This window comes from Cebus imitator, unplaced genomic scaffold (assembly GCF_001604975.1).
Source record: "Cebus imitator isolate Cc_AM_T3 unplaced genomic scaffold, Cebus_imitator-1.0 Scaffold18, whole genome shotgun sequence".
NCBI lineage: Eukaryota > Metazoa > Chordata > Mammalia > Primates > Cebidae > Cebus > Cebus imitator.
The window spans coordinates 7,726,235-7,750,921 of record NW_016107333.1 but is presented as its reverse complement, the minus strand read 5'-3'; the positions used below and the strand labels follow the sequence as shown (position 1 = coordinate 7,750,921).

General features: G+C 41.8%; 1 protein-coding gene and 1 long non-coding RNA gene across 4 annotated transcripts in view; one reads left to right on the top strand and one right to left on the bottom strand.

The window, feature by feature from the left end:
* The window catches only part of EIF2S2 (eukaryotic translation initiation factor 2 subunit beta), a 22,903-nt gene extending 5,476 nt beyond the window's left edge, over positions 1-17,427 (bottom strand). The window contains exons 1-6 of the mRNA XM_017514040.1: positions 17,259-17,427; positions 10,176-10,353; positions 8,612-8,715; positions 3,498-3,633; positions 2,656-2,756; positions 1,891-2,039 (exon numbers count right to left, since the gene is read on the bottom strand). Of these exons, the coding sequence (XP_017369529.1) occupies positions 1,891-2,039; positions 2,656-2,756; positions 3,498-3,633; positions 8,612-8,715; positions 10,176-10,353; positions 17,259-17,273 (683 nt within the window). The 5' untranslated portion in view covers positions 17,274-17,427. The remainder of the gene's footprint in view (positions 1-1,890; positions 2,040-2,655; positions 2,757-3,497; positions 3,634-8,611; positions 8,716-10,175; positions 10,354-17,258) is intronic.
* An 80-nt stretch (positions 17,428-17,507) lies between these two features.
* Positions 17,508-24,687, top strand: part of LOC119466682 — an 86,769-nt gene continuing 79,589 nt past the window's right edge. Inside the window, exons 1-3 of one of the 3 annotated variants that reach the window (XR_005197603.1) lie at positions 17,508-17,629; positions 20,102-20,178; positions 20,413-21,149. This is a non-coding gene — a long non-coding RNA (uncharacterized LOC119466682). Of the gene's footprint in view, positions 17,630-20,101; positions 20,179-20,412; positions 21,150-24,687 lie in introns of those variants that run through there. The other 2 variants (XR_001820495.2, XR_005197602.1) reach the window with 2 other exon arrangements.

Here is a 24,687-nt window from a genome sequence, read left to right as displayed (position 1 = left end):
AAAAAAAAAGTGTATGTCTAGAAGGATTCCATGGAAGGCTAACAGCAGAAAAATTAAAACAGCTTAAATATTCACCAATTAGGGCAGTGGTTAAATAAATCCATTCAAGGGTGTGTACTACTTTTAGAAAGATGTCAATATCCAAAAAAAAAAGAAAGAAAAAATGTACATACAAATATAAAATAAACGCAAATACATAGCAATGCCATTCAATATTTTCATTTTTTAAATCTATACTATGGCACTGTTTGAACTTATTCCAACAAGCGCTACTATAACAATTTTTAAGCTATTTTTCCCCAAAATGCAATTGGTGAGAACTGGTAAAAATATAATAAAGTGGGTAAGCTTCTACATCGCTGGCAGGAGTATGAACTGGCACAACCTTGCTGGAAAGCAATTTGCTAATATTTGCCATAAAAATATCCATTCCTTTTAACTCAGCAATTTCATCTTGTCTTAAGGCTCTATTCTGAGCTACTACAAAGATGTATGTATAAAGATATTCGGTGAAGTTTTGCCCCTGATAATAAAAACCTGGGAACAGCCATGTCCAACTTAAGGAACTGTTAGAATATGCTGTATAGCTATTTAAAACACTTATTCAGACTAATGACATGAGTCAAACTTTCACAATATATTGAAAAAATAGGTTAAAAACCAGTATGATAGCAATTTATTTTAAAAAGTACATAAAACTGACTGAACATCAAAATATTAATCTACGATAAATTGTCTACCTCTTAATGATGGACTTTGCAGATGATTTTTCATTTTCTTTAACATGTCTTTATCTTCTAATTTTTCTACAATGAATATATACTACTATTGTCATTAGCAAAAAAATTTAAACTATTTAAATATATGTAAGTAATGAAAACAAGTGGTTATCTCGGGTAGTAAAATTTTGAGTATTATCTCTTCTGTGTTTACCATTTTTTCTACAACAAGCATATATCACCTAGGAAACTGACCATCAGATAGATAAGGTTGTTTGCCCTAAGGAACCTGCCAGAAAACATGCAACTGAGAAGCTCAGAGAAAAGCCATTCCTGGACAGTAAGCTAGGGCTGACTCTGGCATAGAATGTGACGGTAATTAAGAAAGCTGCAATCTCATCAAATGTGTCCTGGCAATGATCATCCAAGGAAGAGGCGCACCAAATTCAGCCACTTTCCCTGAGCTCACTGCTTGCTTTAGAGGCCTATCCTAGACTGACTGATGAGCCTTTCCACTCCCTGGGCTCCCAAGACTCCTGTCTGAGGACTACATTCAGCCTCCTCACTCTTCACTACATCTAGTTAAGATCCAACCTCAATGGATCAGCATGAGTTGATTTCTCTCACCTCTGGATGCACTAATAAAACAAGCTCTCCTGGGCAACACAGTAAGACCTACATTTCCACACACACTCACACACATACACACACTGGTTGGGCATGGTGGTGTGCACCTGTACTCTCAAAAATTAAGTCGGGCATGGTTGTGTCCACCTGTAGTCTCAGCTACTTGGGAGGTTGAGGCAGGAGGATTGCTGAAGCCCAGGAGATTGAGGCTACAGTGAGCCATGATCACTCCACTGCACTCCAGCCTCGGGGACAAAGCGAGACCTTATATTTAATTTTTTTTTTTTTTTTAAAAGCCCTGAGATTTATGAATTGAAACAACTGACAGACTTGAACTGTGAACTCCCTCAATCCCTACTCCTGTATATTCTTTCCATCTATTAATAAAGTCATGTAGTAATGCATGTGTATATTTAATAAGTGACGTATTTGCTGTTAAGCAGTGTGACTTTTAACAGATAAGGACAATAAGGACATTTAACATTCTTAAAACTGCGTTGAGAATCTGGTATTTGGGATGAAGGTACTCCATTAACCAACTCACAGTTTACAGATATCTGTAAAGTTGACAAAAGAAGTTTTCTTGGTTCCTACTCGGACGACCTGTGGAGGTTTCATGACAAATTTCCTTTTCTCCCCAGCAACCATATCTGGATTCTTTTCCCTCATGATGTTGAACACTCGATTCAGCAGCTATAAAAATAAAGTAGTATTCATGAACATGCTTGGTAACTATAGAAGTATAAAGTTCCCCTTTAAGTCACACTGCTTAACAGCAAATACGTCACTTCTTATTAAATATACACATGCATTACTACAAGTCTGGCAGTTCTTTGAGGGCAGAGATTCATCCCCAGCCAGCATTTGGTTCGTTATTGATACTCAGCAACTCCTTATCCAAAGTGAAACGAATGAACAACTACTCATTCTGTTGCTTCTATGGGAAAAGTACATGACGCATGGAAAAGATTCAGGAAAGCCCAAACGAGTAAACTCCAGACTATCCTGGCCCCAAATTAGCTACTCTGTCACTATTGCCCTCCTGATTTCTAGAGGGCTGCATACCCTCAGCAGTCCACGAATTCAGGTGGGGATAGTGAGTAGTACTACAATGACTGCCGCACTCTAGGCAGGCTGCCCCACAGGTACACACCAGGAATTGCTGTGCACTGGCTGTGTGACCTCTCTGCATCTGTTTCACCATCAATCATTACTTTAATGGCCCTTTCAATTCAAGGAAGATTTATCTTGCTCTTCCTTGAGCATTAGTGAATAGCTTAGCCCCTTTTCACAACAGATTTTGTCTTACCTCCTCATATGTGTAGTCTCTTTCTGAGCCTGCCCAAGCAGGGCCTGTCTGATTACTGAATGAGATGCCATCATCTTTTTTGCTGTCTTCATCTTCTAGAGCTATAAATAACAAAGATTTAAGAATGAGGGGTGGGCCCTGCTATAATACAAAAGTGGGAGTGGGCCTAGAAAAATGAAGTTTCAAAGACATTTATCTTCCCTTCCACAGCTGCATTCTCAACAGCCTTAAGCATAAAGAAACCAAAGCTCACAACCCTTTTCCATAAAAATAGGGATGTTATGACTTTCAAAAAAGACCTTTTTTTAAAAAAAAAAAAAAGAAAAACTCTCATTTGTAATCTGAAAGGAGAAAAAAAAGACCCTTAATAGAGACCTCTCTAATTAGGAGTTTTTGATAACACACTGAAAAGTTTCTTAATTTAACAAACCAAAGATAAAATAATGCATTAGAATAACTAGAGGAAAAAGAGTCCAACTGTTTTAAGTGCTTAGGAAACATCGACATCCATTAAAAACCCACCTACAGACTAAACTTCTCTAAAGACCCTATGGCATTTAAAAACTAACAAAGCTGTAAACAAAACATTTTTAAACTTTTAATTATTTTAAAATCAGTAATTTTTCCAAGCCTGAATCAGTATGTTTTTAATGTAATCACAATTGACAAATTCTTTAACTGCCACTATCAAGCTAGACACTATTTCCTTTCAGCTTCCATTATCAGGCAATAGAAATAAGGGGCAAGAAAAAAAAATTTTAAAGCACTCCCCTCCCCCATCAAAGAGACTAGGCCAAAGGCTTGAGTAACCTACAAATGGGCTGCTGAGTCCTCAGCATTACCTTCATCTTTCTCTAGTATTTCATCCTCATCTGGGAACTTGACATTCTTCTTTTTCTTCTTTTTATTGCCAAGCATAATGTCAAGGTCATCCTCTGGTTCAGCTGGTTCTTGAACATCACTTTCAATCTTAAGATCCTAAGGAATTGAGATGAGTCTGAACATTTGATACTGGGACTATTCTTTTCTATTTATTTTATTACATTTTCTGCAGAGACAAGGAAGTCTTTGCTTTGTTGCTCAGGCTAGTCTCAAACTCTTGGCCTCAAGAGATCCTGCTGCCCTGGCCTCCCAAAGTGCTGGGATTACAGGCATGAGCCACCACACCCAGCCTGTTCTTTTATAAAAATGACATGGGACATTATTTTGGAGGGGGGAAAAATCACATATTCTAAACTGAAGTTACAAATAAGAAACTCCTGTCAGAGATGGACCAAGCTGGCTCACAGAGACTCTGCCATTTAAACTTTGAATTCTTTCTTTGAGACAGAGGTTCACTCTTATTCCCCAGGCTGGAGTGCAATGGCGCGATCTTAGCTCACCGCAACCTCCGTCTCCAGGGTTCAAGTGATTCTCCTGCCTCAGCCTCCTGAGTAGCTGGGATTAAATGCATTTTAGTAGAGATGGAGTTTCTTCATGTTGGTTGGGTTGGTCTCGAACTCCCGAACTCAGCAGATCCGCCTGTCTCATCCTCCCAAAGTGCTGGAATTACAGGCGTGAGCCACTGTGCCCAGCTAAACTGTGACTTCTTCAAGACATCTGTGGGATCTTTACTTCTCTCTCATTTCTTTATTCTTCAGCCTTAGGATCTTATAATTATTGTCCTTGTTTCCAAACCAGGCTACTGTCAGAATCATGTCAGAGGCTGGGCGCCTTGGCTCATGCCTGTAATCCCAGCACTTTGGGAGGCCAAGGTAGGTGGATCACTTGAGGTCGGGAGTTCAAGACCAGCCTGGCCAACATGGTGAAACCCTGTCTCTACTAAAAATACAAAACTTAGCTGGATGTGGTGGCCGGTGCCTGTAATACCAGCTACTCAGGAGGAATCACTTGAACCCAGGAGGCAGAGGTTGCACTGAGTCAAGATCGCACCACTACACTCCAGCCTGCACAACAAGGGTAAAACTGCCTTAAAAAAAATAATCACTTGAGACACTTCAAGTTTAAATCTGATTGATGATCTTCAGCATGAGCAGGGTTCAAGAGTATTTTAAAGAAATTTTTAAGTGATTTTGATACAGTTATTAGGAAAGATTTTTCCAGGTGACACCAAATATGTGGTGTTTTTCCACACCAACCCTCTAATACCAATTAGGTGTCCTCCAGTTCAATTCAGACACACACTATCCAGAGTTATTATCAGATTTCATAGGTTTAAGGACTCAGTTCTACAAGACTGCCCTCACTTCACAAGCTAGTCACCATTTATTGGGTCCCCATGCTGCCTGCTTCTGTCCAACATGGCTATAAACTCGGAAGTTCCCACATTCCCCACCAAGAGTCAGTAATTTGCTAAAATGACTCATTGAACTCAGGAAAGTACTTACTATTGCCAGTTTATTATAAAGGATACAACCAGGAAACAGCTAAACATAAGCAATGCATAAGACATGGTATGGGGGCGGGAGCTGAGGTAGGGCAAGGAAGGCAGGCATGGAGCTGCCATACCAGGCACCCCCTTCCTAGCACCTTGGTGTGCTCACCAGCATGGAAGCTCTCCCAACCCATGTCTAGGGGTTTCATTACACAGGCATGACTATCATTGTTGTTATTATTTTCTTGAGATGGAATGTCGCTCTGTTGCCCAGGCTGGAGTGCAGTGGCATAATCTCAGCTCACTGCAACCTCTGCCTCCTAGGCTCAAGCGATTCTTCTGCCTCAGCCTCCCAAGTAGGTGGGACTACAGGCACGTGACAACATGCCTGGTTAATTTTTGTATTTTTAATAGAGATGGGGTTTCACCATATTGGCCAAGCTGGTCTGGAACTCCTGACCTTGTGATCTGCCCACCTCAGCCTCCCAAAGTGCTGGGATTACAGGCGTGAACCACCGTGCCCAATCACTGATTACATTATTAGCCACTAATGGCTGAGCTCAATCTCTAGACATTCCCTCTCTGGAGGTGTCAGGGGGACCATCAAAAATTTCCAACCCTCTAATCATAGCTTTGTCTTTCTGGTGACCAGCCCCATCCTAAAGCTATCTAGGGATCCCCAGCCACCAGTCATCTCATTAGCATACTAAAGACCCTCTTATCACACCAAACACCCTCTTACCACTTTGGAGATTCCAAGGATTTTAAGAGTTGTGAGCCAAGAACACAAAGACCAAATATTTATTTTTGTTATACCACAGTCAGCCTGGCACCAGTCTGTGGCGTGGTCTTCAGGCATCAGTCCAATAAATGACATTATCAAAGAGGGAAAGGCAGAAGCCATGGGGAATTAGGATCAAGTGATAAATGGAGACAGTGAAGCTTGACCCCAAGATTAGTTGCTAGAGGCATGTATGTAAACAGGGCATATTAAAACCTAGAAATGAGTCATAAACATCCCAGAAGAGCAGAAAAGGCCAGTCTGTTTCCAGCTTTCTAATTTCTCCTTCCTTCCACCAGCTTATCCAGCTCCCTATCCTGAAATGTGCTGTCAACCTTACTCATCAATTAATATCTGTTTTATGTGTGCTGAACTGGGGGAATAGCTACAGTTATTTCAGAAATCTTACCAGCAGAAAAGTCAGAATAGCTGGGAGTAAATAAAGTTCAGATTTGGGATCCCAAATCTAGCTTTGTAGTTTTAGTGCCATATGTGGCTATCAAGACCAATCTGCCCATGGTATTAGCTACATACTATACAAACAGGAAACCAGATACTGACCTAATTTCTAAGTCAATAAATAAGAACTTAGAAATGCTGAATATAGATTAGCACACACTAGCCAACTTCTAGCACTATACTATTAATTTTATTCCAGTAAGATCTACTTCCATACTGATGCCAAGACACAGCAGAAGGTGGAGAACAGCAAAAAGTATTTTCCTTTTCTTTTTTTTCTTTTTTTGAGATGGAGTTTCACTCTTGTTGCCCAGGCTGGAGTGCAATGGTGCAATCTCAGCTCACCACAACCTGCGCCTCCCGAGTTCAAGTGATTCTCGTGCCTCAGTCTCCCAAGTAGCTAGGATTACAGGCATGTGCCACCACACCTGGCTAATTTTGTATTTTTAGTAAAGACGGGCTTTCTCCATGTTGATCAGGTTGGTCTCGAACTCCCAACCTCAGCTGATCCACCCGCCTTGGCGTCCCAAAGTGCTGGAATTACAGGTGTGAGCCACTGTGCCTGGCCTATTTTTCCTTTTTTTTTTGGAGACAAAATCTCGCTCTGTCACCCAGGCTAGAGTGCAGTGGTGCAATCTCAGCTTACTGCAACCTCTACCTGCTGGGTCCAAGCGATTCTCCTGCCTTAGCCTCCTGAGTAGCTGGGACTACAGGTGCACACCGCCACCCCAACTAATTTTTGTATTTTTAGTAAAGACAGGGTTTCACTATGTTGGCCAGGTTGGTCTTGAACTCCTGACCTCAGGTGATGTGCCTACCTCAGCCTCCCAAAGTGCTGGGACTATAGGTGTGAAACAGCACACCCAGTCTGCAAGAAGTATTTTTCAAGGGTTTTCAAAAGCCCTGTGATGGTCTGAAAATTCAGGTCACAGAGTAGCCCAAGATCTCAAAAACACAAATTATTATGTCCATGCCTTGCCTGATGATCAGGATACCTGTAATGCCCTCTTATGCTCTGACTTCAAAAACAGTATTCAAGCACTTATTCAGAGCGAATCTCCTGATAAAAGCTGCTGGAGGAATCAACCAACAAAGCCTTGTTAACCAAGATTTTCTGTGGCACATCTCTGTGTCACCCTGTTATCCAGGATATTTAAATCCCATTTTTCAGTATAATCTGATTATTTTTCTCAATTTCTCTATAGAAGAAGGAAAAGAGAATGCTCAAACAGGGAGAAAACAAGATGAATCCAAACAAAACCAGCTTGTTCTCAAGGATTCTAAATTATCCTTGAACTAAAATATCTCTGCAAACAGGAAATTTCAGTACTCTAGCAATTAGCACACGATGCTTGACTCACTGTAATCACTAATACATATTTACTGAATTAACTAAGTCATAAAATTATGACATTATTTCTAAAACTCAATGAATTACTGTATACGTTTCCTGCTGCATGTGGCTATACCTTAATCACTTGAGTTTGAGCAAATAAACTACCTACCAAAGAAAATTTTTAGAGGGCACAAAACGAGACATTTGGTGTATGTTCCTGTTGTGTGTGTGCTCTCTCTCTCTCTCTCTCTGTGTGTGTGTATGTGTATTGCTATTATTTTGGGTTTTATAAATAGATGTGTGGATTCTGCTAAAGTGATTCCTAGGCAGGGTCTTTAAAATGGAACTCTAGGGAGGAGAACAGATCTTCAGCTCCTTCCCCTGTCACCCAACCACCTACCCTCCCTCATATTCACCTGCCTGCCCACCTGTTACTCCCTGTCCAAAAGAATTTCCATATATTTTCATTAGAAATCAATTCAGTAATAAGATTCACAGGGTCTCAAGTACCCACAAGATCAGAGAACTCCATAAAACTGGCCTGAGTGCTCTGGTTTGCCTACAGGCCACATTTTCATCAGCTACCAACCACCACTGTCGTTCATTCTTTGCTGCTTAGAGGTACACATATGAATTTTGTGTATATTCAATATGCTACCAAAAGTTGAACAGAAGAAACCAAAGGAATATTTGCTCAATAGGATTTCTCACTCATAGAAATATCTCTCTGCAGCCAAAAATCTCAACATGGTTAAACACAAGGGATATTTTTTTATCATCTTAATGGCACACAATACAATATGTAAGACCTAAATTTAAATTCCTTGAACCACAGTCCCTTTAAGATACCTACTCAGACACACTCTTAAGAAAATGACCCTACCAGTGGCAACTAAGTGCTAATAATAAAAGCAAAGCTAGTCAGAGATGAGTCAAAGGGAGGGAAATAGCCATTAGCAACCTTGCAAGAGGTCAAATTTTACCTTCAACAAGAAAGCAATACTACCTTTACACCTTCTTCAGCTTCATCAATATCAAATATCTTTTTAGTTTTTTTCTTCTTTTTCTTTTGATTAAAGAAGTTCAAGTCGTCTAGATCATCAGAAGCATCTAGAAAGACCAAGGTATAATTATTAACAACTAAAAGGCAAAGCATCACATTATGAGTTACACAAACATATTTCAGCAATTAATCAAGTCACCAGAAAAGATCATTAATTAGTCCCTCCACAATCACAAAAGTTATGGTTCTGAAAAACAAAATGGTAGGTCATCTCAAAGATCTATAGGAACAATCTGGTTAGGAGACCATGTCGAGAATATTTATTTAGTAATCTGACCATACCACTCCTAACTGTTCCCAAGACAACGTCAGAACTCTAACACAATTTCCAACTCTCCAGCTTTATCTCCTACTTCTGCTTCTTGTCTTCCTCACTTCCCACACTTCAATCCCTGGTTCTAACCATATTGAACTACTTTCAGGTTCTAGTGCAATATATGTGAGGTCCCTCACCTCCAAACCTTTCCCGTGGGCCCTCTTAAGTCCATCTTATAGGATCTCGGTTAAATAACTTCTACCAAAGCCTTCTGGTAGCTTATCCACCTTTTCCCACAACTGGGTTAGGTATTCCCAGAGTGCTTGGATAGTATCTTCTGCTTATCCCAACTGAGGTACTTATTACCAGCTTGCTTATCTAATCTATCTCCCTACTAGATACTAGGAGGCTATGCGTTGGTTCACCTAATTTGTACTGCCTATCAACATTTTATTGACTCAATTAATCATCGAAAGGCCTAACAAATTATTTCACATTAAAATAAGGCTGCACAGTAAATACAAGTATCAGTGAAATTTTACCTACTGTTATTGAGTAATAATAGATTCTGTTCAAGTTTTCCATTTGATCTGCCATGTTATAAACTTGAAATATTTTAGGATCCCTCTGCTACAAAGTTTTTCAAGAAACTACTTACAAATCCATTTTATCTTATGACAACAGGAATGAGTTACTTTCCAAGTTTGTTTTAAACATGTAGAAGACACTTAGCACAGGGTAGATGCTCAATGAATGTCAGCTATCTCTATCCCAGCACAGTGTTATATTCAACAGACACAAATAATCATAGAATCATTTCTCTCTTTCTAATAGTCAAATTATGCCTATGTTACAGCACAGAGGTACGTAACTAAAGCTGGTGTCTAACCCCAAGTACTCAAGGCTATAATTTCAGACTTGCTAAGACACAAAACTACCTTATTTCTTTCTGCCTACATTCAAATACAACTACCATTCAAGTTAGAGAAAAGACCTGACCAGTTAAACTGGAAAACCAGTTCTGGAATGGCAAGGTTTCATCATCTTTGCAATGCATGAATTAAATGGCAACTTCCCTGCAACAAGCCTATCAGAAATCTGAAAAGGTCCATTGCACAGAGACTACTGATGGCCTTGACTTCACTGGAACAACCTTAGCAGCCTGAGAGGTCACTGCATATACAAAAGTCAAAACACTGATAGAACCAGGGCTTCTAGGACAACAGTAACTCTCTCACATCAACCACTAACCTTTTTTCCTACTGTCCTCTTCATCAGCTTCCAAATCTTTGTCCTCAGTTGGCTCTGGCTCCACTTCTTTTGTTTCTGAAGGCTGGGTTTCCTCTGTTTGAGTGTCCCCTTCCTCATCTAACATAAAAGGCTTCTTCTTCTTCTTTTTCTTCTTGCTCATGGTAGGATCAAAAATCATCTGTTTAGAAGACAAAAAAAACAAAAAGGGATCAAGTGATTGTTTTTAATGACGTTGACATTCCAAATATGCTTTATCCTCAAAAGGCATACTCTTACAAGTAAAAGAGTGTATGATACACTAAAACATCAAAGGGGAGTTTATCAAAAAATAAACTGTCCACCCAACCTTCTTGAACAAAACATCAGGGGTCGGGGAAAGGGGGAATTGAAACATGTATATGTCTTTCCATTTGTAAATTATCACAAGAGACTTCACTTTCAGTTTCATGAGCCAAATTTGGGCATTTGAATAAACCATGGAATTTAGAGAAGGGACTTTTGCAGCAACCTAGGCTATGCTTCTTACTTTATAGATATAGGAAAATAATACCCAAGTGGGGTATAAATTTTTTTTTTCTTTCTTGAGACAGGGTCTCACTGTTACCCAGGATGGAGTACAATGGCATGATTACGGCCCACTGCAGCCTCAACCTCCTGGGCTCAAGTGATCCTACCATATTAGCACCCCAACCCCCAAGTAGCTGGGACCACAGGCATGTGCCACCATGCCCAGCTAAGCTTTTTATTTTGTAGACACTGGGTCTCCCCGTTGTCCACTCTGTTGTCCCGGGTGGTAACGAACTGCCAGGTGCAAACAATCCTCTTACCTCGGCCACTCAATGCAATGGAATTCTAGGTGTAAGCCACTGCACCTGGCCAGGGGTACAATGTTTTATTCAAGGTTGGTAACATGGGGCTGCTACAGAGAGACTTCAGAGACTTTTGCCCTGATTTAAAAAAAAATTTTTTTTGGCCAGTTGTGTGGCTCATGTCCATTATCCCAGCATTTGGGAGGCTGAGGTGGGCGGATCACCTGCGGTCAGGAGTTCGAGACCAGCCTGACCAACATGGAGAAACCCCATCTCTACTAAACATAGAAAATTAGCCAGGCATGGTGGCGCATGCCTGTAATCCCAGCTACTTGGAAGGCTGAGGCAGGAGAATTGCTTGAACCTGGGAGGCGGAGGTTGCAGTGAGCGAGATTACACCATTGCACTCCAGCCTGGGCAACAAGAGCAAAACACCATCTCAAAGAAAAAACGAAACAAAAAAAATTTAACTTCATTCTGAAGTTCAGACAATCTTCAAGAAAATCCAGGGCCAGGCATGGTGGCTTGAGCCTGTAATCCCAGCACTTCGGGATGCCGAGGTGGGCGGATCACGAGGTCAAGAGATTGAGACAATCCTGGCCAACATGGTGAAACCCCATCTCTACTAAAAATACAAAAATTAGCTGGGCGTGGTGGCGTGCACCTGTAGTCCCAGCTACTTGGGAGACTGAGCCAAGAGAATTGCTTGAACCCAGGAGGCAGAGGTTGCAGTGAGCCGAGATTGCGCGACTGTATTCCAGCCTGGTGCCTGGGAACAGAGTGAGACTGTCTCAAAAAATAAATAAATAAAAGAAAATCCATCAGCAATTCTTCATATAGCAAATCTCTGAGTAAGAGAAACCTCTATAAACATTTTACTCTGCTTTTTGTTTATGAAATGTTAAAGTTTTTTTTTTTTTTTTTTTTTAGGGTCTGGCTCTGCTGCCCAGGTTGGAGTGCCCTGGCATGATCTCAGCTCACTCCAACCTTGACCTCCCAGACTCACGCCATCCTCCTACCTCAACTTCCTGAGTAGCTGGGATTACAGATGCGCACCACCACACCCAACCAACTTTTGTATTTTTAGTACAGACAGGGTTTTACCATGTTGCCCACGCTGGTCTTAAACTCCTAGGCTCAAATGATCCACCAGCTTCAGCCTCCTAGTGTTAGGATTCACAGGTGTGAGGACCATGCCTCACCCCCAAATTATCTTATTTTTACCTAAATGTCCACTATAGAATAAGTTATAATTTGTAGACTATCTGCTTGCACTGATCACTTAAAGTTATTTTAGACATCATAGTTTAAACAACATACAGGGCAGACATCTGACAGAGTAGAAAGTACAGGGTCTTTGAAGTCAAACAGAACTGAATTCAAATCTCAAATACTTTTTTCCTAAGCCCCTTACCAATCTCTGTCTACATTCTATTAACACCGTGCTTAAATTCAGCATTTTTGCCCAACGATCTGCTGTCAACAGTGTAGTAGTAAAGTGTTTAAAAGCCAGCCGGGTGTGGTGGCTCACGCCTGTAATCTAACCACTTTGGAGGCCAAGACAGGCGGATCACCTGAGGTCGGGAGTTCAAGACCACCCTGACCAACATGGTGAAACCCCGTCTTTAAAAAATAAATAAAAATATCAAAAAACAAAACAAAACAACAACGACAACCAAAAATAAATAAATAAATAAAAGCACAAGTCTGGAGCCCATCTGACTGGATTCAAGTTCTGACTATGGCTTGTACTTATGTTATTCCACGCCTCATATGTAAAATGGAGACAAGCAGCAGAACGACAAACCATACAAGGTTACTGGGAGGCTTAAACAAGTATGTAAATATAAAACCCTTGCCATAGTGCCTGGCACATAAGTACTCAAATAAATATTAGCAACTGCAATTTATATAATACTTTACCATTCACAAAGCATGGTTTTCTCTTGATTCCTATCACTGAAATTTCATCAATTCAGGTGCTCTAATTTTCCAAACGTATAAAACTCTCAAAAACTTCCCAAAATGGATTCTAACATAAACTTATTTATGTTCCAAGATCATTAAGGAAACTAGACTGAAACCAAGCTATAGTCTGTAATAAGGTAATATAGTTACTGTCCCTGCCCAGTAGAGAAGTATGGTATTTGCAAAGCATTTTCAAATGTGTTTTCCAACTTTAACAAGGACCCAATTCTATAAATAATTAAATCTGAAATGCAGTCAGTCTGAAGAATATTATCTGGCTAACTTAAAGAAGTGTCCCTACCAAGACAGAAGAGCAAAGAGGAAAGAGTCCCCCACTGCTGATCTACTATTGAGCTCTGGGTCGCCCTACAAGGAGTACAGCAGTATTACAGGGAAGTTAGCTACATTTCATCCTCATTCTTGAAATAGGGAGACTTGGCAAAAGGACAGACAAAACTCTAGACACTATAAATTTGGTTCTGGAAGGGATTACAAGCCATTTACTGCATTTTTTTCAAGCATCAAGTTCCCTAAAGTATTAATTGCCTTTTAACCATTATTCATCAAGACAGACCAAAGATGGAAAGGATCCTGATATCACCAGAGGACAGCTTCATAAGTGCCTTCTTATCCCCTGAAAAACCTTATTTTGTTCTACAGGTAAACAGTTTGGTTGTAGCCTTATAAAGGATAATAAACATGCTGGAATCATACATTGAAATAACATCTCTCTCAATTACTGTCTGGATATGTAACATACAACTCATTGCCTAATTTTATTCATAACATCCTGCAAAGTAGAGTTTACAAACAAGGAGCGGGGATCCCAAAGCAGTACCCAAAGCAGAACTCCCCAAAGAACAAGCCCATATCAGTCTTGACTAATATCATGGCTTTTTAAGACTTTCATTATAAGACTTTCAAATTATAAGCTGACTACACTCCAAATGGGTTTTCTTTTATAACACTAGTTTGGATTTGAAAAGTAAATAGCTGTTGACAGTGCACTTATGGAAAACTACAGAATCACTTCAGTTATATTTTAGGTTCACAACAAAGCCTTCAAAAGCATAAATTTTCTATTTTCAACTTCTCACGTTTGGTTGGAGAGAGCAAAGAAAAGGTATACCAGCTAACATTACCCTGAAATGCTTCATCAAATTATGAAGCATTAGGTATGATCTTCTCATAGATCATACCTTACCCAAGAAATCACCTTTGTAGTCATACTATACCCAGAAGCAGGTGTGAGTCACAAAAGAACCCACAGAGAAGCAAAGCATTGATCTAAAAGTTCCTTCCAAGGATGACCAGAACAAATGCTAAGTGTTGCCATCTCTGTGTGATAGGATTGTGAGATCTTTTTTTTTAGGGACAGGGGTCTCACTATGTTGTCCAGGCTGGAATGTAGTGGCTACCCTCAATTATAATTATAGCACACTGCAGCCTCAAACTCCTGGCCTAAGTCTTCTTCTAAGTAGCTGAGATTTAGATTCTGAGATTTTTCTTTGTATTTTTTTGTGTTTCATAAACTTTATACAACACACATCCCATTTTGAACCAAAAACTTTTTTAAAGCTTCTTTTTGCCAAAACACCTTACCACATTTTATGAAAAATCAATGTTCTGACACCTTATGAATGGGGCCTGGTAGTAAGCAAGCAAGCATTAATTATTAATGCTGCTTTTAAAAAATGGTCTGAAAAATAGTGAATGCCTATAGATTAGGGGATTTTTCTTTTCCCTTACCAGGTAGCAGCCATATTTCTAGGATTCTGCTTTCTAAAGATTGTGGTTCCATGCTGAGAGGCTAAGGCAGGAAGACTGCTTGAGGCCAGGAGTTCAAGACTAGCCTGGGCAACAAACCAAGACCTCATCTCTACAAAAAACTTAAAAATTAGCGGGTGTAAGAACATGCACCTGTAGTCCCAGTTCCTTGCAAGGCTGAGGCAGGAGGATCCGTTGAGCCCAGGTGACAGAGGCTGCAGTGAGCTATGATTGTGCCACCGCACTCCAACCTGGGCAACAAGAGTGAGACCCTGACTCAAAAAAAAAATAAATAAATAAAAATGAAACCACAGTTCCATTAGGTTGAAAAGGGTTTTATGTTTTGGTGAGTTTTTGGCTTAATTGCCAGGTTTAAAAAGAAATGTGTGCAGTTTATAAGAAAAAAAAACCCAGAAATATGAAGAAAACAGAAAATTATTTTTTAATAGTAGCCTATTTAATCCTCTAGACTGACCCACCAGGCAAGATTACTTGCATTCTGGGAAGTCCCTGGCAGTTAATATATCATTTTCAAGTACAGATTTTCATCTGATCCTCGAAAGTCAGTACAGTAGCCAGAAGTTAAAGAAATGGCCTAAGGGTCGGGTGCGGTGGCTCATGCCTGTAAACCCAGCACTTTGGGAGGCCAAGGAGGGTGGATCACCTGAGGTCAGGAGTTCGAGACCAGACTGGCCAACATGGTGAAACCCCGTCTCTTAAAAAAAAAAAAAAAAAAAGAAATGGCCTAAGAACACTTATCTAGTCAACAGCACTAGAGGAACCAGACCCTACACCCTATTCTTCAAATTCTGTTCTATTCTCCCTCTACTCCTAACTTCTACCTGGCAGAATGGAAGCCAAACAGCAAGGTTCCAGTCCTGCTTTCTGTGTGATCTTGGACTCTCCCTCAGCCCTGGTTTCCTGTAAAACGAAGTCGTACTGTCAACTTAAGTGCCAAACTGCTTAATACTTTATTGACTTTCAAAGTCCTATGCTGAAATGCTGCTTCTGCCATCTCTACTTCACAAAACTGTTCATCCATCAGTAATATAGTCATACTCCCCTTCTTTCAAAACCTGATCCTACTGATAGAAATGATCCCTCTAGCCCTCCAAGTCACTATGTTGATGGCCCCATTTCTACCTTGTGTGTCAACTTGTAGTTGACCATACACAGAGTAACACCCCACGGACTCTTGCACTATGTGCAGTATTTGCCAAAGGTTATGAGAAATTTGAAAAATGAGTAGAAACAAAATAGGTGTGAAATACTGCCACTCTCAGAACTTTTGAAATACAGCAGCCTAGAGCAATGTCTATCATAACCTTTAAGGACCATTTACAAACTTTCTCTAAGCTACTGAGATCCTCCTAGTCATCTACACGGAAGCAATATTGCACAGATCTGGAATCCTACCACTGGCTCAGCCACTTATTATTTGATCATGGGCATTATACAACTCAGAGAGCCTCAGTTTTTTCATCTCTAAAATGGGCATAACAGTAGACCTATTTTACAGGACTGTTGCAAGAACCAAGTAAGAGACTGGAATCCCCTTCAGAATACATTCTCAATTCCTTAACTTCGTCTTCACAGCCCTCCATGAACTAGTGCTTCAAGTGTTCACCCCTTAACTCTAACAGGAGAATATTCCACTTCCTGTGGGCACATTTACTGGCCTTTCTCGACCATTCCTTTGCCCTTGTGATCGAGGCTTCCTATTGCCTAAGAAATCCTCAATACCGGTCAGGGCCTCCCCCAATGTTAAGCAACACCTGCGAGTACTTAACATCAACTTCATTTTAAGTCTTTAGAAGTTATACCAACTAGAATAAATCTGGGGGAAAGGGATTTGAGGAAATGCGGTGAGATCCAAGCACCACGGTAGAAAAAGATCCAGCCAGCTTCACAGCCCGGACTTCCCGCTCACGTCGCTGGGAGCCCTCTGTTAAGGGAAGCTCGTGGGCTAGCCTGGAAACTTTCCGGGAAGGCTAGTCACTTCCTGAGGCTGCAGGATATTTTTCTCTCGTTCTAAGCCCATCACCCCATCGTCTTTTTAAAAAACAATGCTAGGAAGGCAAACAAGGGCGGGATACCAGCCCCGACAAGACAGCCTAGAAAGTTTTAACGAGGGCGTTCTATCAAGCCAAGAGAGGTTCCTCGCGGCACCCAGGAAGGCGAGCTGGGGCAGCAGTGCCCAGCGGAAAGGAATGCAGGGATCACCAGCCCCAGTCTCATTCGGGGCATTAACTGGGCACTCGAGCCCCTTCAGGGAGGGCGACTCAACGTGTGCTCTCCATTCCGGAAATGCCAACCACGGCAGGAGGTCCGCCTCGGCGCCACCGCCCTGAGGAAAGCGGGCTGCGGCCAAGCCTGCGGCTCCGGAGTCCTCGCCGGCTCTGCAGCTTCGGGCAGTCTAGGCCCGGCTGCCCCACATGGCGGCGGCCGGCTACTAGGCCGCAGGCCCGGTCTCCCACACTGGAGTGGGTTCTGCTTCCCGCCTCAGTCCTTAGCCCTAGCGCCGGGCTCAGGCCCTCACCTCGTCTCCAGACATGGCTGCGGCTCTAGTGGGCTCGGCTCGGACGGGAAGTCAGACGGGTCAGCCCCAGGTTCCGGCGGCAGCGCTGCTCCTGCCGATACCTCTTCCACCACCGCACCAGGCTCTTGCATCAGCGAAAGGGAACGACACCCCGCCCTCTCCTCCAAGCTGGAAATGCGCCTGCGCAGAGCTCGCCAGGCGCAGGCGCGCAGAAGAACCAACCCAGCGTGCTTCGTGTGGCGCGAGTTATCAGGCGGCGCTGCGCCGCCAGGCATGCCGGGACTTGTAGTCCGTCTATAAGAGGCTGTCGCTTGCGCGGCAGCTGACCAGCGACCCGTCGCGATGTTCGAGCGAGCGGCAACCGGAAGAAGGTTCGGTTGTTGGTAGTGACCATTACCTCAGCCTTTAGGAATGTTCTTCGCTGTTTGTAGAGTGAATTGGGGGCCGTTCCTCCTGGGTTAAGGTAGCGGGTTAGACACCGAGTCATATGAACCCGCTGGAGCTTTAGTTTCCCGCATGCCCCTGCGGCGTCCTGGTGTTTGAGAAATTCTGAGTTGAAGCTGGAGGCGCGCGAGTCAGTTTTTACTTCATAAGAAATTTGACGGCTGGTTTTCTGCGTGATAGGTCAGAAACCAAAGTATCTCCCCTGTCTTCTCTTAGGAGAGAAGGCGTCTCCTGAGGAGAATTAAACAAGCCAGAGGCAGCTGTCGGGAAGCCTCAAAATACTTGTTTATGAAGCCTGAACGCTCTGGGTGCACCATGTAGTTTCCCTTGAGACGTAACAACAGCAGTGACCCTTTAGGGAGCTGTTACTGCGGCTCGAGCCAAAGACCGTCGAGAACACTCCTGTAGTTGGACAAAGTTGGGTCTATGGTTTTGCAAGGAGGGTGGTACACTGTGGAGAAACAGCGGGACGTCTTGGGAAGAGGGTGTTGGAAAGAATTTACAGGATTTGAGCATCTGTTAGGTAATTTGGGGGAGGGTTTAAGGAATGTGAAACACTGAAAATAAATGCAGCCCATGATGGCGGGAAGCCAGCTGGCGCTATTAACTAGGATGTTGCTGAACACTTAACAATTTCACAGAACACCAACATCAGACAAGGCCATTCTGTGACCACGGTGGGTCAAAACAAAAACAAAACCACTCCACAACTATGTCTGAATATAAACAAAAAGAAACATTGTGCCAACCACAGAAAAAATGACCAGATATGCTATCTCTATCCTTTTTTTTTTTTTTTAACCAATTGCAGCTTTAGCCTCGCTTGGTTCTACTTTATTTTTGTTTGTTTTGTTTTTCCTTTTGAGACGGAGTCTCACTCTGTCGCCCAGGCTGGAATGCAGTGACACGATCTCGGTTTACTGCAACCACTGCCTCCCGAGTTCAAGCGATTTTCCTGCCTCAGCCTCCAGAGTAGCTAGAATTATACGCGCCCACCACCACACCGGCTAATTTTTGTATTTTTAGTAGAGACGGGGTTTTGCCATGTTGGAGTTATGTGAAATTGTTAGTGTTCAACAGGGAAGCACATGTTAAGTTCTTCAGTTCTTGAACTCATGACCTCAGGTGATTCGCCCACCTTGACCTCCCAAAGTGCTGGGATTACAGGCCTGATCCACCACGCCCTACTTTCTTATTATGTAAGAATTATTGGCCAGGCTGGGTGGCTCACGTCCGTAATCCCAGCTACTCAGGGAGGCTGAGGCCTCAACACCAACTGTGTGAAATAATCCATAGACACCTAGTACTCTCTACTGGATACCAGTCCCTAATCTAAGCATGGCAGTTCCTTGCTTTCAAAGAGCTTATGTCTTAGTGAGATGGATGCTTTATTAGCTCTTTTTTCCAGGTGAGGAAACTGCTTTTGTGGCACCGAATAATTAGTCAGAAGCCATATATGGCCAGCAAAACAGGGAACCTGGGAATCCAAGTCCAGACAATCTGATGCCAGTGGTTGCCAGTTTACCACCTTGAGAATCTGAATCCCTAAGGAGCCTGGACTGGTGCCACCAAACCTTAGTCATTTTCAGCTGCTGATATTTGTGCATATCATAGTTACTCAATGGCAGCATTATTGACATTGGCAGACAATTCTTTGTCAGGCTAGATAATTCTTTGTTGTGGGATGTTGTTCTGTGCATTGTAAGATGTTTAGCAGCATCCTAGCCTTTATACGATAGATGCCAGTTGCATCCTTCCCCAGTCGTGACAACCAAAAATGTCTTCAGACACTACCATATATCCCCTGGGAGGGACAGAACCACCCGTTTGAGAACCACTGGTGTACACCATTTTTTGGATCTTTGAGAGATAAACATTTGGTACATGACAGTCTCCAAATCATTGTAAGTAGGAGGCCTTGAAGAGAACAGAGGGAAACAGTGTGGCCTAAGTTTTGGAAAAGACTGTTCAACTACGAAAATGACAGAGAAAGGAAAAATAAGTGAAATGGAAAAAAACAAAAGGAGAAGACAAGTGATACAGGTGAAGAAAAGGAGCTTATGAAATGATCTGTGGGCCAGACATGGTGGCTTACCTCTGTAATTCCAGCACTTTGAGAGGCCGAGGTGGGAGGATTGCTTGAGCTCCGGAGTTAGAGATCAGCCTCAGCAACATAGACCCATCTCTACAAAAAAAGATTTTTTATAATTAAGAAATAAGTTACTCAGATCACACCAAGGAACTTATTTCACACTAAGACAGACTAAGAAAGTCTTAAAGGAAAAAAAAAAAAGTTTTAATGAGACCTCATTGTAGCTTCACTCCCTGTTTGGGAAATGCTGCTATGTTTAGCAAATACTCTTGACCACTTTAATGAAAAGATTTATTTTCCCTTACAGCATGGTACCAGGTTTAACTTTCCTGAACTGGCTATGTGCAAGAAGGCTTCCTTCAGAGATTTCAGACATCCTCCAAGGTAGTAATTTATTTTCTAGGAAAAGCAAAGATTCCCTGGCAAAAGTCACAAAGCAATGATAGCTAAACTTTTCCTGGTTTTCTGAGAGATTGATCCTACTTATTCATAACACAAATAATTATTTATATTCTTATAACTCCTTTCCTCCAGGAATCTGCAATGCGTATAGATGTTTATGGATTTTCTTCTTATGCCTGTGAGAGAAATCACTGTAATTTTGTTTCATAAATACAGAAGCCAAGTTATGGAATCCACACACACACAAAAATAGAGATCTAGAACCAGACTACAGGAGTCTTCACTCTGGGCCATACTTAATACCATCTCAGATCTCCAGCTGTCAAACAGTAAGCTAATGATGTTAGTCCTTTAATTGTATAAGGTTAATTATATGTTTTCATTGCTTTTGAACTATTCCTCAGTCTCTTCACTTGACCCATAAAATAGCAGGCTTGTAGAGAATGTGACTTAAAGTTAAATAGTGACAGTATTTGAACTAAAACCTAGATCTCATGATTCTTAGTGCTCTTTTTATTTAGTAAGCAAGGTCACACATCCTCATGGGTAATATTTAACTTACAGAAAACATGATTCAGATAGAGATTATAATCTGCATAAAAACTGATATTTTCTATGTGTATTGTACGTAGATTTCTGTGGAAATAGTACTGCTCTTTACCCAGTTGCTTAAATTAAAACCCAAGAGTTAGCCTTGATTCCTTCTTTTTCCTTACCTTCTTCATTCAGTTCACTGTTGTCTTGTTAATTCAATGTCTAAAATAGATTGCAAATACAACTTCTCTTGTCACTGCCACTAGCCTGGTCCAGGTTATTGTCATCAGCTTTGGGATGCAACATTTTCTCATATCCCTTTGTAACACTTGCCACAGTTTAATTTTCTGTTGTATACTTGTAATTTTCTTATTTTATTTTATTTTTTGAGATAGAGCCTTACTCTGTTGCCCAGGCTGGAGTGCAGTGGTATGATCTCACCTCACTGCAACCTCTACCTCCCTGGTTCAAGCGATTTTCCAGCCTCAGCCTCCTGAATGAGTGGGACTGTGGGGATGCCTGGCTAATTTTTTTTTTTTTTTGTATTTTTAGTAGAGATGGGGTTTCATAATGTTAGCCAGGATGGTCCTGATCTCCTGACCTCGTGATCCCGCCCGTCTTGGCCTCCCAAAGTGCTGGGATTACAGGCATGAGCCACCTTGCCCAGCTGACTTAAAATTTTCTTAATCTCACTTCACTACTATAATGTATGCAGATTTCTTTAACATAGGTGCAAAAATCTGTCTTGTTAACTCTGATATTCCCAGGACCTAGCAGAGTGCCTGGCTTATCATAGGCACTTAATAAATATTTGGTGGCCAGGCACGGTAGCTCACACTTGTAATCCCAGCACTTTGGGAGGCCGAGGTGGGCGGATCACCTGAAGTCAGGAGTTCGAGACCAGCCTGGCCAACATGGTGAAACCCTGTGACTACTAAAAATACAAAAATTAGCTGGGTGAGGTGGTGGGTGCCTGTGATCCCAGCTGCTCGGGAGAGATGAGGCAAGAGAATTGTTTGAGCCCAGTAGGCAGAGGTTGCAGTGAGCAGACATTAAGCACTGCACTCCAGCCTGGGTGACAGAGTGAGACTCTGTCTCAAAAAATATATAAATTAATTAAGTAAATATTTGGGAAATATTTGTTGAATTAATGGTTGAAAACCCATTAGTCCCCAAAATTACATTATGATTGCTTACAATGAAATAGGTGAGGCTGGAGCCTTTATCTGATCATGTATAGTAAAAATGACTGAAGCTAACATAATTAAACTCAATTGTATTATAATCTGTCTGAAAGAATGTGTTAGAATTGAAATGGTTTACCTGTAACCCAGAAAGAGAAAAATAAGCCAGGATGGCTTATTCCATTCAGCAGTGTTCAGGATAGAGAAATTATGAATCCACAGAACATGGTTAAAAGCTAGTCATTAAAGAGGTGTACTTGTTCTAGAGTGAAGATAAGCTCGGGCTTTACTTGTGGCCTGAATGAAATGGGTCTTAGTCCCATCTCTTTTTTCTGATCATTTGCCAAATAACATTTTGATTACTGACTTAAAATCCTTGGTTCCTTTGTGCTGGGAAGGAAATGCTCTGGACAGCAAACAAATATTTTACTCACTGGAAACATACATTCTACGTTATATTCCACAGAGACTATAGCTGTCAGGACAGGAAATTGTTAATCACAACTGTGTCCCTAGTTCCTTAGAATAATGCTCGCACAAAGTAGATTCTTTGTAAGTATTTGATGAATGAATGAATGTATATTAGTTAATTAGAATTATCCTTTATACCACAATCTGTTATGAATTTGGTATTGTGAATCAATCCTCAAGTATCTGTTCCATGATACATGCTTAAGGAAAATCAGATTTCTGGTTTTAGAAGTCAAATACACGAGGTCCTGATCTCTGCTGCTCTACTCCAAGGGTCTTTGAATGACTGGGCATTGTGGCTCAGGCCTATAATTCCAGCACTTTGGGAGACTGAGGCAGGAGGATCACTTGAACTCAGGAGTTTGAGAGGAGCCTGGGCAGCATAATGAGACCCTGTCTCTGTGACAAATAAAAAGCTCTGGGTATTTTTCACAGCAAGCCATCTTCATGATCCTTGAGATCTTATTTGGTTAGTCCCTGACTTCCTTCTCCCATACCTTTTTCTTGGTTCTCTGTAACTCCAGTTCATCTTCCATCTAGCCCATCCAGTTTCCTGGGGTTGTGGTGGGGGGCAACTAATCAAGCTGCTCTCCTGCCTAAAAATCAGTTATTTCTCTGTTACCTTCAGAAAAATAGATTTCCACAGTCTATCTTCCAGCTCTCCTCACCATGCTACCTGTCTACCCTTCTTACATACACTCTCCATCATGTATGCTAAGTTCCAGTCATACTAAATCATTTAATATTTCATAAACATGCTCTGCCCTTTCATTTTTTCCATGCTTCTCCCTCTCTAGAATGTCCTTCCCTCCTGCTCCCACCTGATGAACTCCTGTCATCCTTTAAGATCCAGATCTAGACTTTACTTTTTTAAAGAAGGCTTTGATTTCTCTACTAGAGAAAATATTATTTCTTTCTCTCTACTTATCTTCTATTACAGCCCTTATTTTATATATATGTATATATATTTTTGAGGCGAATTCTCATGCTGTTGCCCCAGTTGGAGTGCAATGGCATGCTCTCAGTTCACCACAACCTCTGCCTCCTGGATTCAAGCAATTCTCCTGCCTCAGCTCCCCCCTCCACCCCAAGTATCTGAGATTACAGGTGCCGACCACCACGCCCAGCTAATTTTTGTATTTTAAGTAGAGACCGGGTTTTGCCATGTTCATCAGGCTGATGTCAAACTCCTTCAGTTGATCTGCCCACCTTGGCCTCCTAAAGTGCTGAGATTACAGGTGTGAGCCACCGCGCCCAGCCCAGCCCTTATTATATTATGTTGTAACTGTCTTTGAGATTGTGGAGTGCAGGATCTGTGCTTTACTTATATTTCTTTGCTTCCCCAAAATGTAGCACGTTTATGAATGCAGGCACCCATACGGGGTAGTAGGTATAAGCGCTAATTACTAACTTGTACCAGTCTTCATTTCTTGAATGTAGCCTCCTTCCCAAGAGAGAATGGGAAACCTCCCAGCTGTACTCTGTTTGGAATAATTGGGTGTGAACATAGGAAATAAATGTTTTACATACTGCTTTTATGATTCTCTATAAAAGGAGGTGATCAGTTTTTGTTTTTGCTTTTTTGAGACAGGGTCTCACTTTGTCACCTAGGCTGGAGTACAGTGGTACGATCATGGCTCACTGCAGCCTCAAACTCCTGGGCTCAGGCAATCCTCCTGCCTCAGCCTCTCAAGTAGCTAGAACTACAGATGTGCACCTCCATACATAGCTAATTAAAAAAAAAATTGGTAGAGATGGGGTGTTATTATGTTGCCCCAGCTGGTCTCAAAGTCCTGGCCTGAAGTGATTCTCCCGCCTTGGCCTCCCAACGTGCTTGGATTGCAGGCATGAGCTGTAAAAGGACCTGAGAGTCTTGAAAGATTAGCAGGCCCTCAATAAGGAGTAATTCAGTGTACCTTATATATACTCAGAACCTTGGTCACTATTCATAGCCCATCTTTCTCCCTTGCTCTTAAGAGACTTATAACCCCAATACCCAGCACAATGCCTAGCGCCTATTAGGAGCTCAGTAAACATTTGTTGAGGTTGGGTGCAGTGGCTCATGCTTGTAATCCCAACATTTTGGGAGGCCACAGTGGGAGGATTGCTTGAGGCCAGGAGTTTGAGACCAGCCTGGGCAGCATAGTAAGACTCTGTCTCTACAAAAAATAATGTTTTAAAAAGTTAGCCAGGCATGGTGGCATGTGCCTCTGGTACCAGCTGCTTGAGAGGCTGAGTGAGGCAAGAGGATCCCTTGAGCTCAGGAGTTTGAGGCTATGAGTTATGATCACACCACTGCACT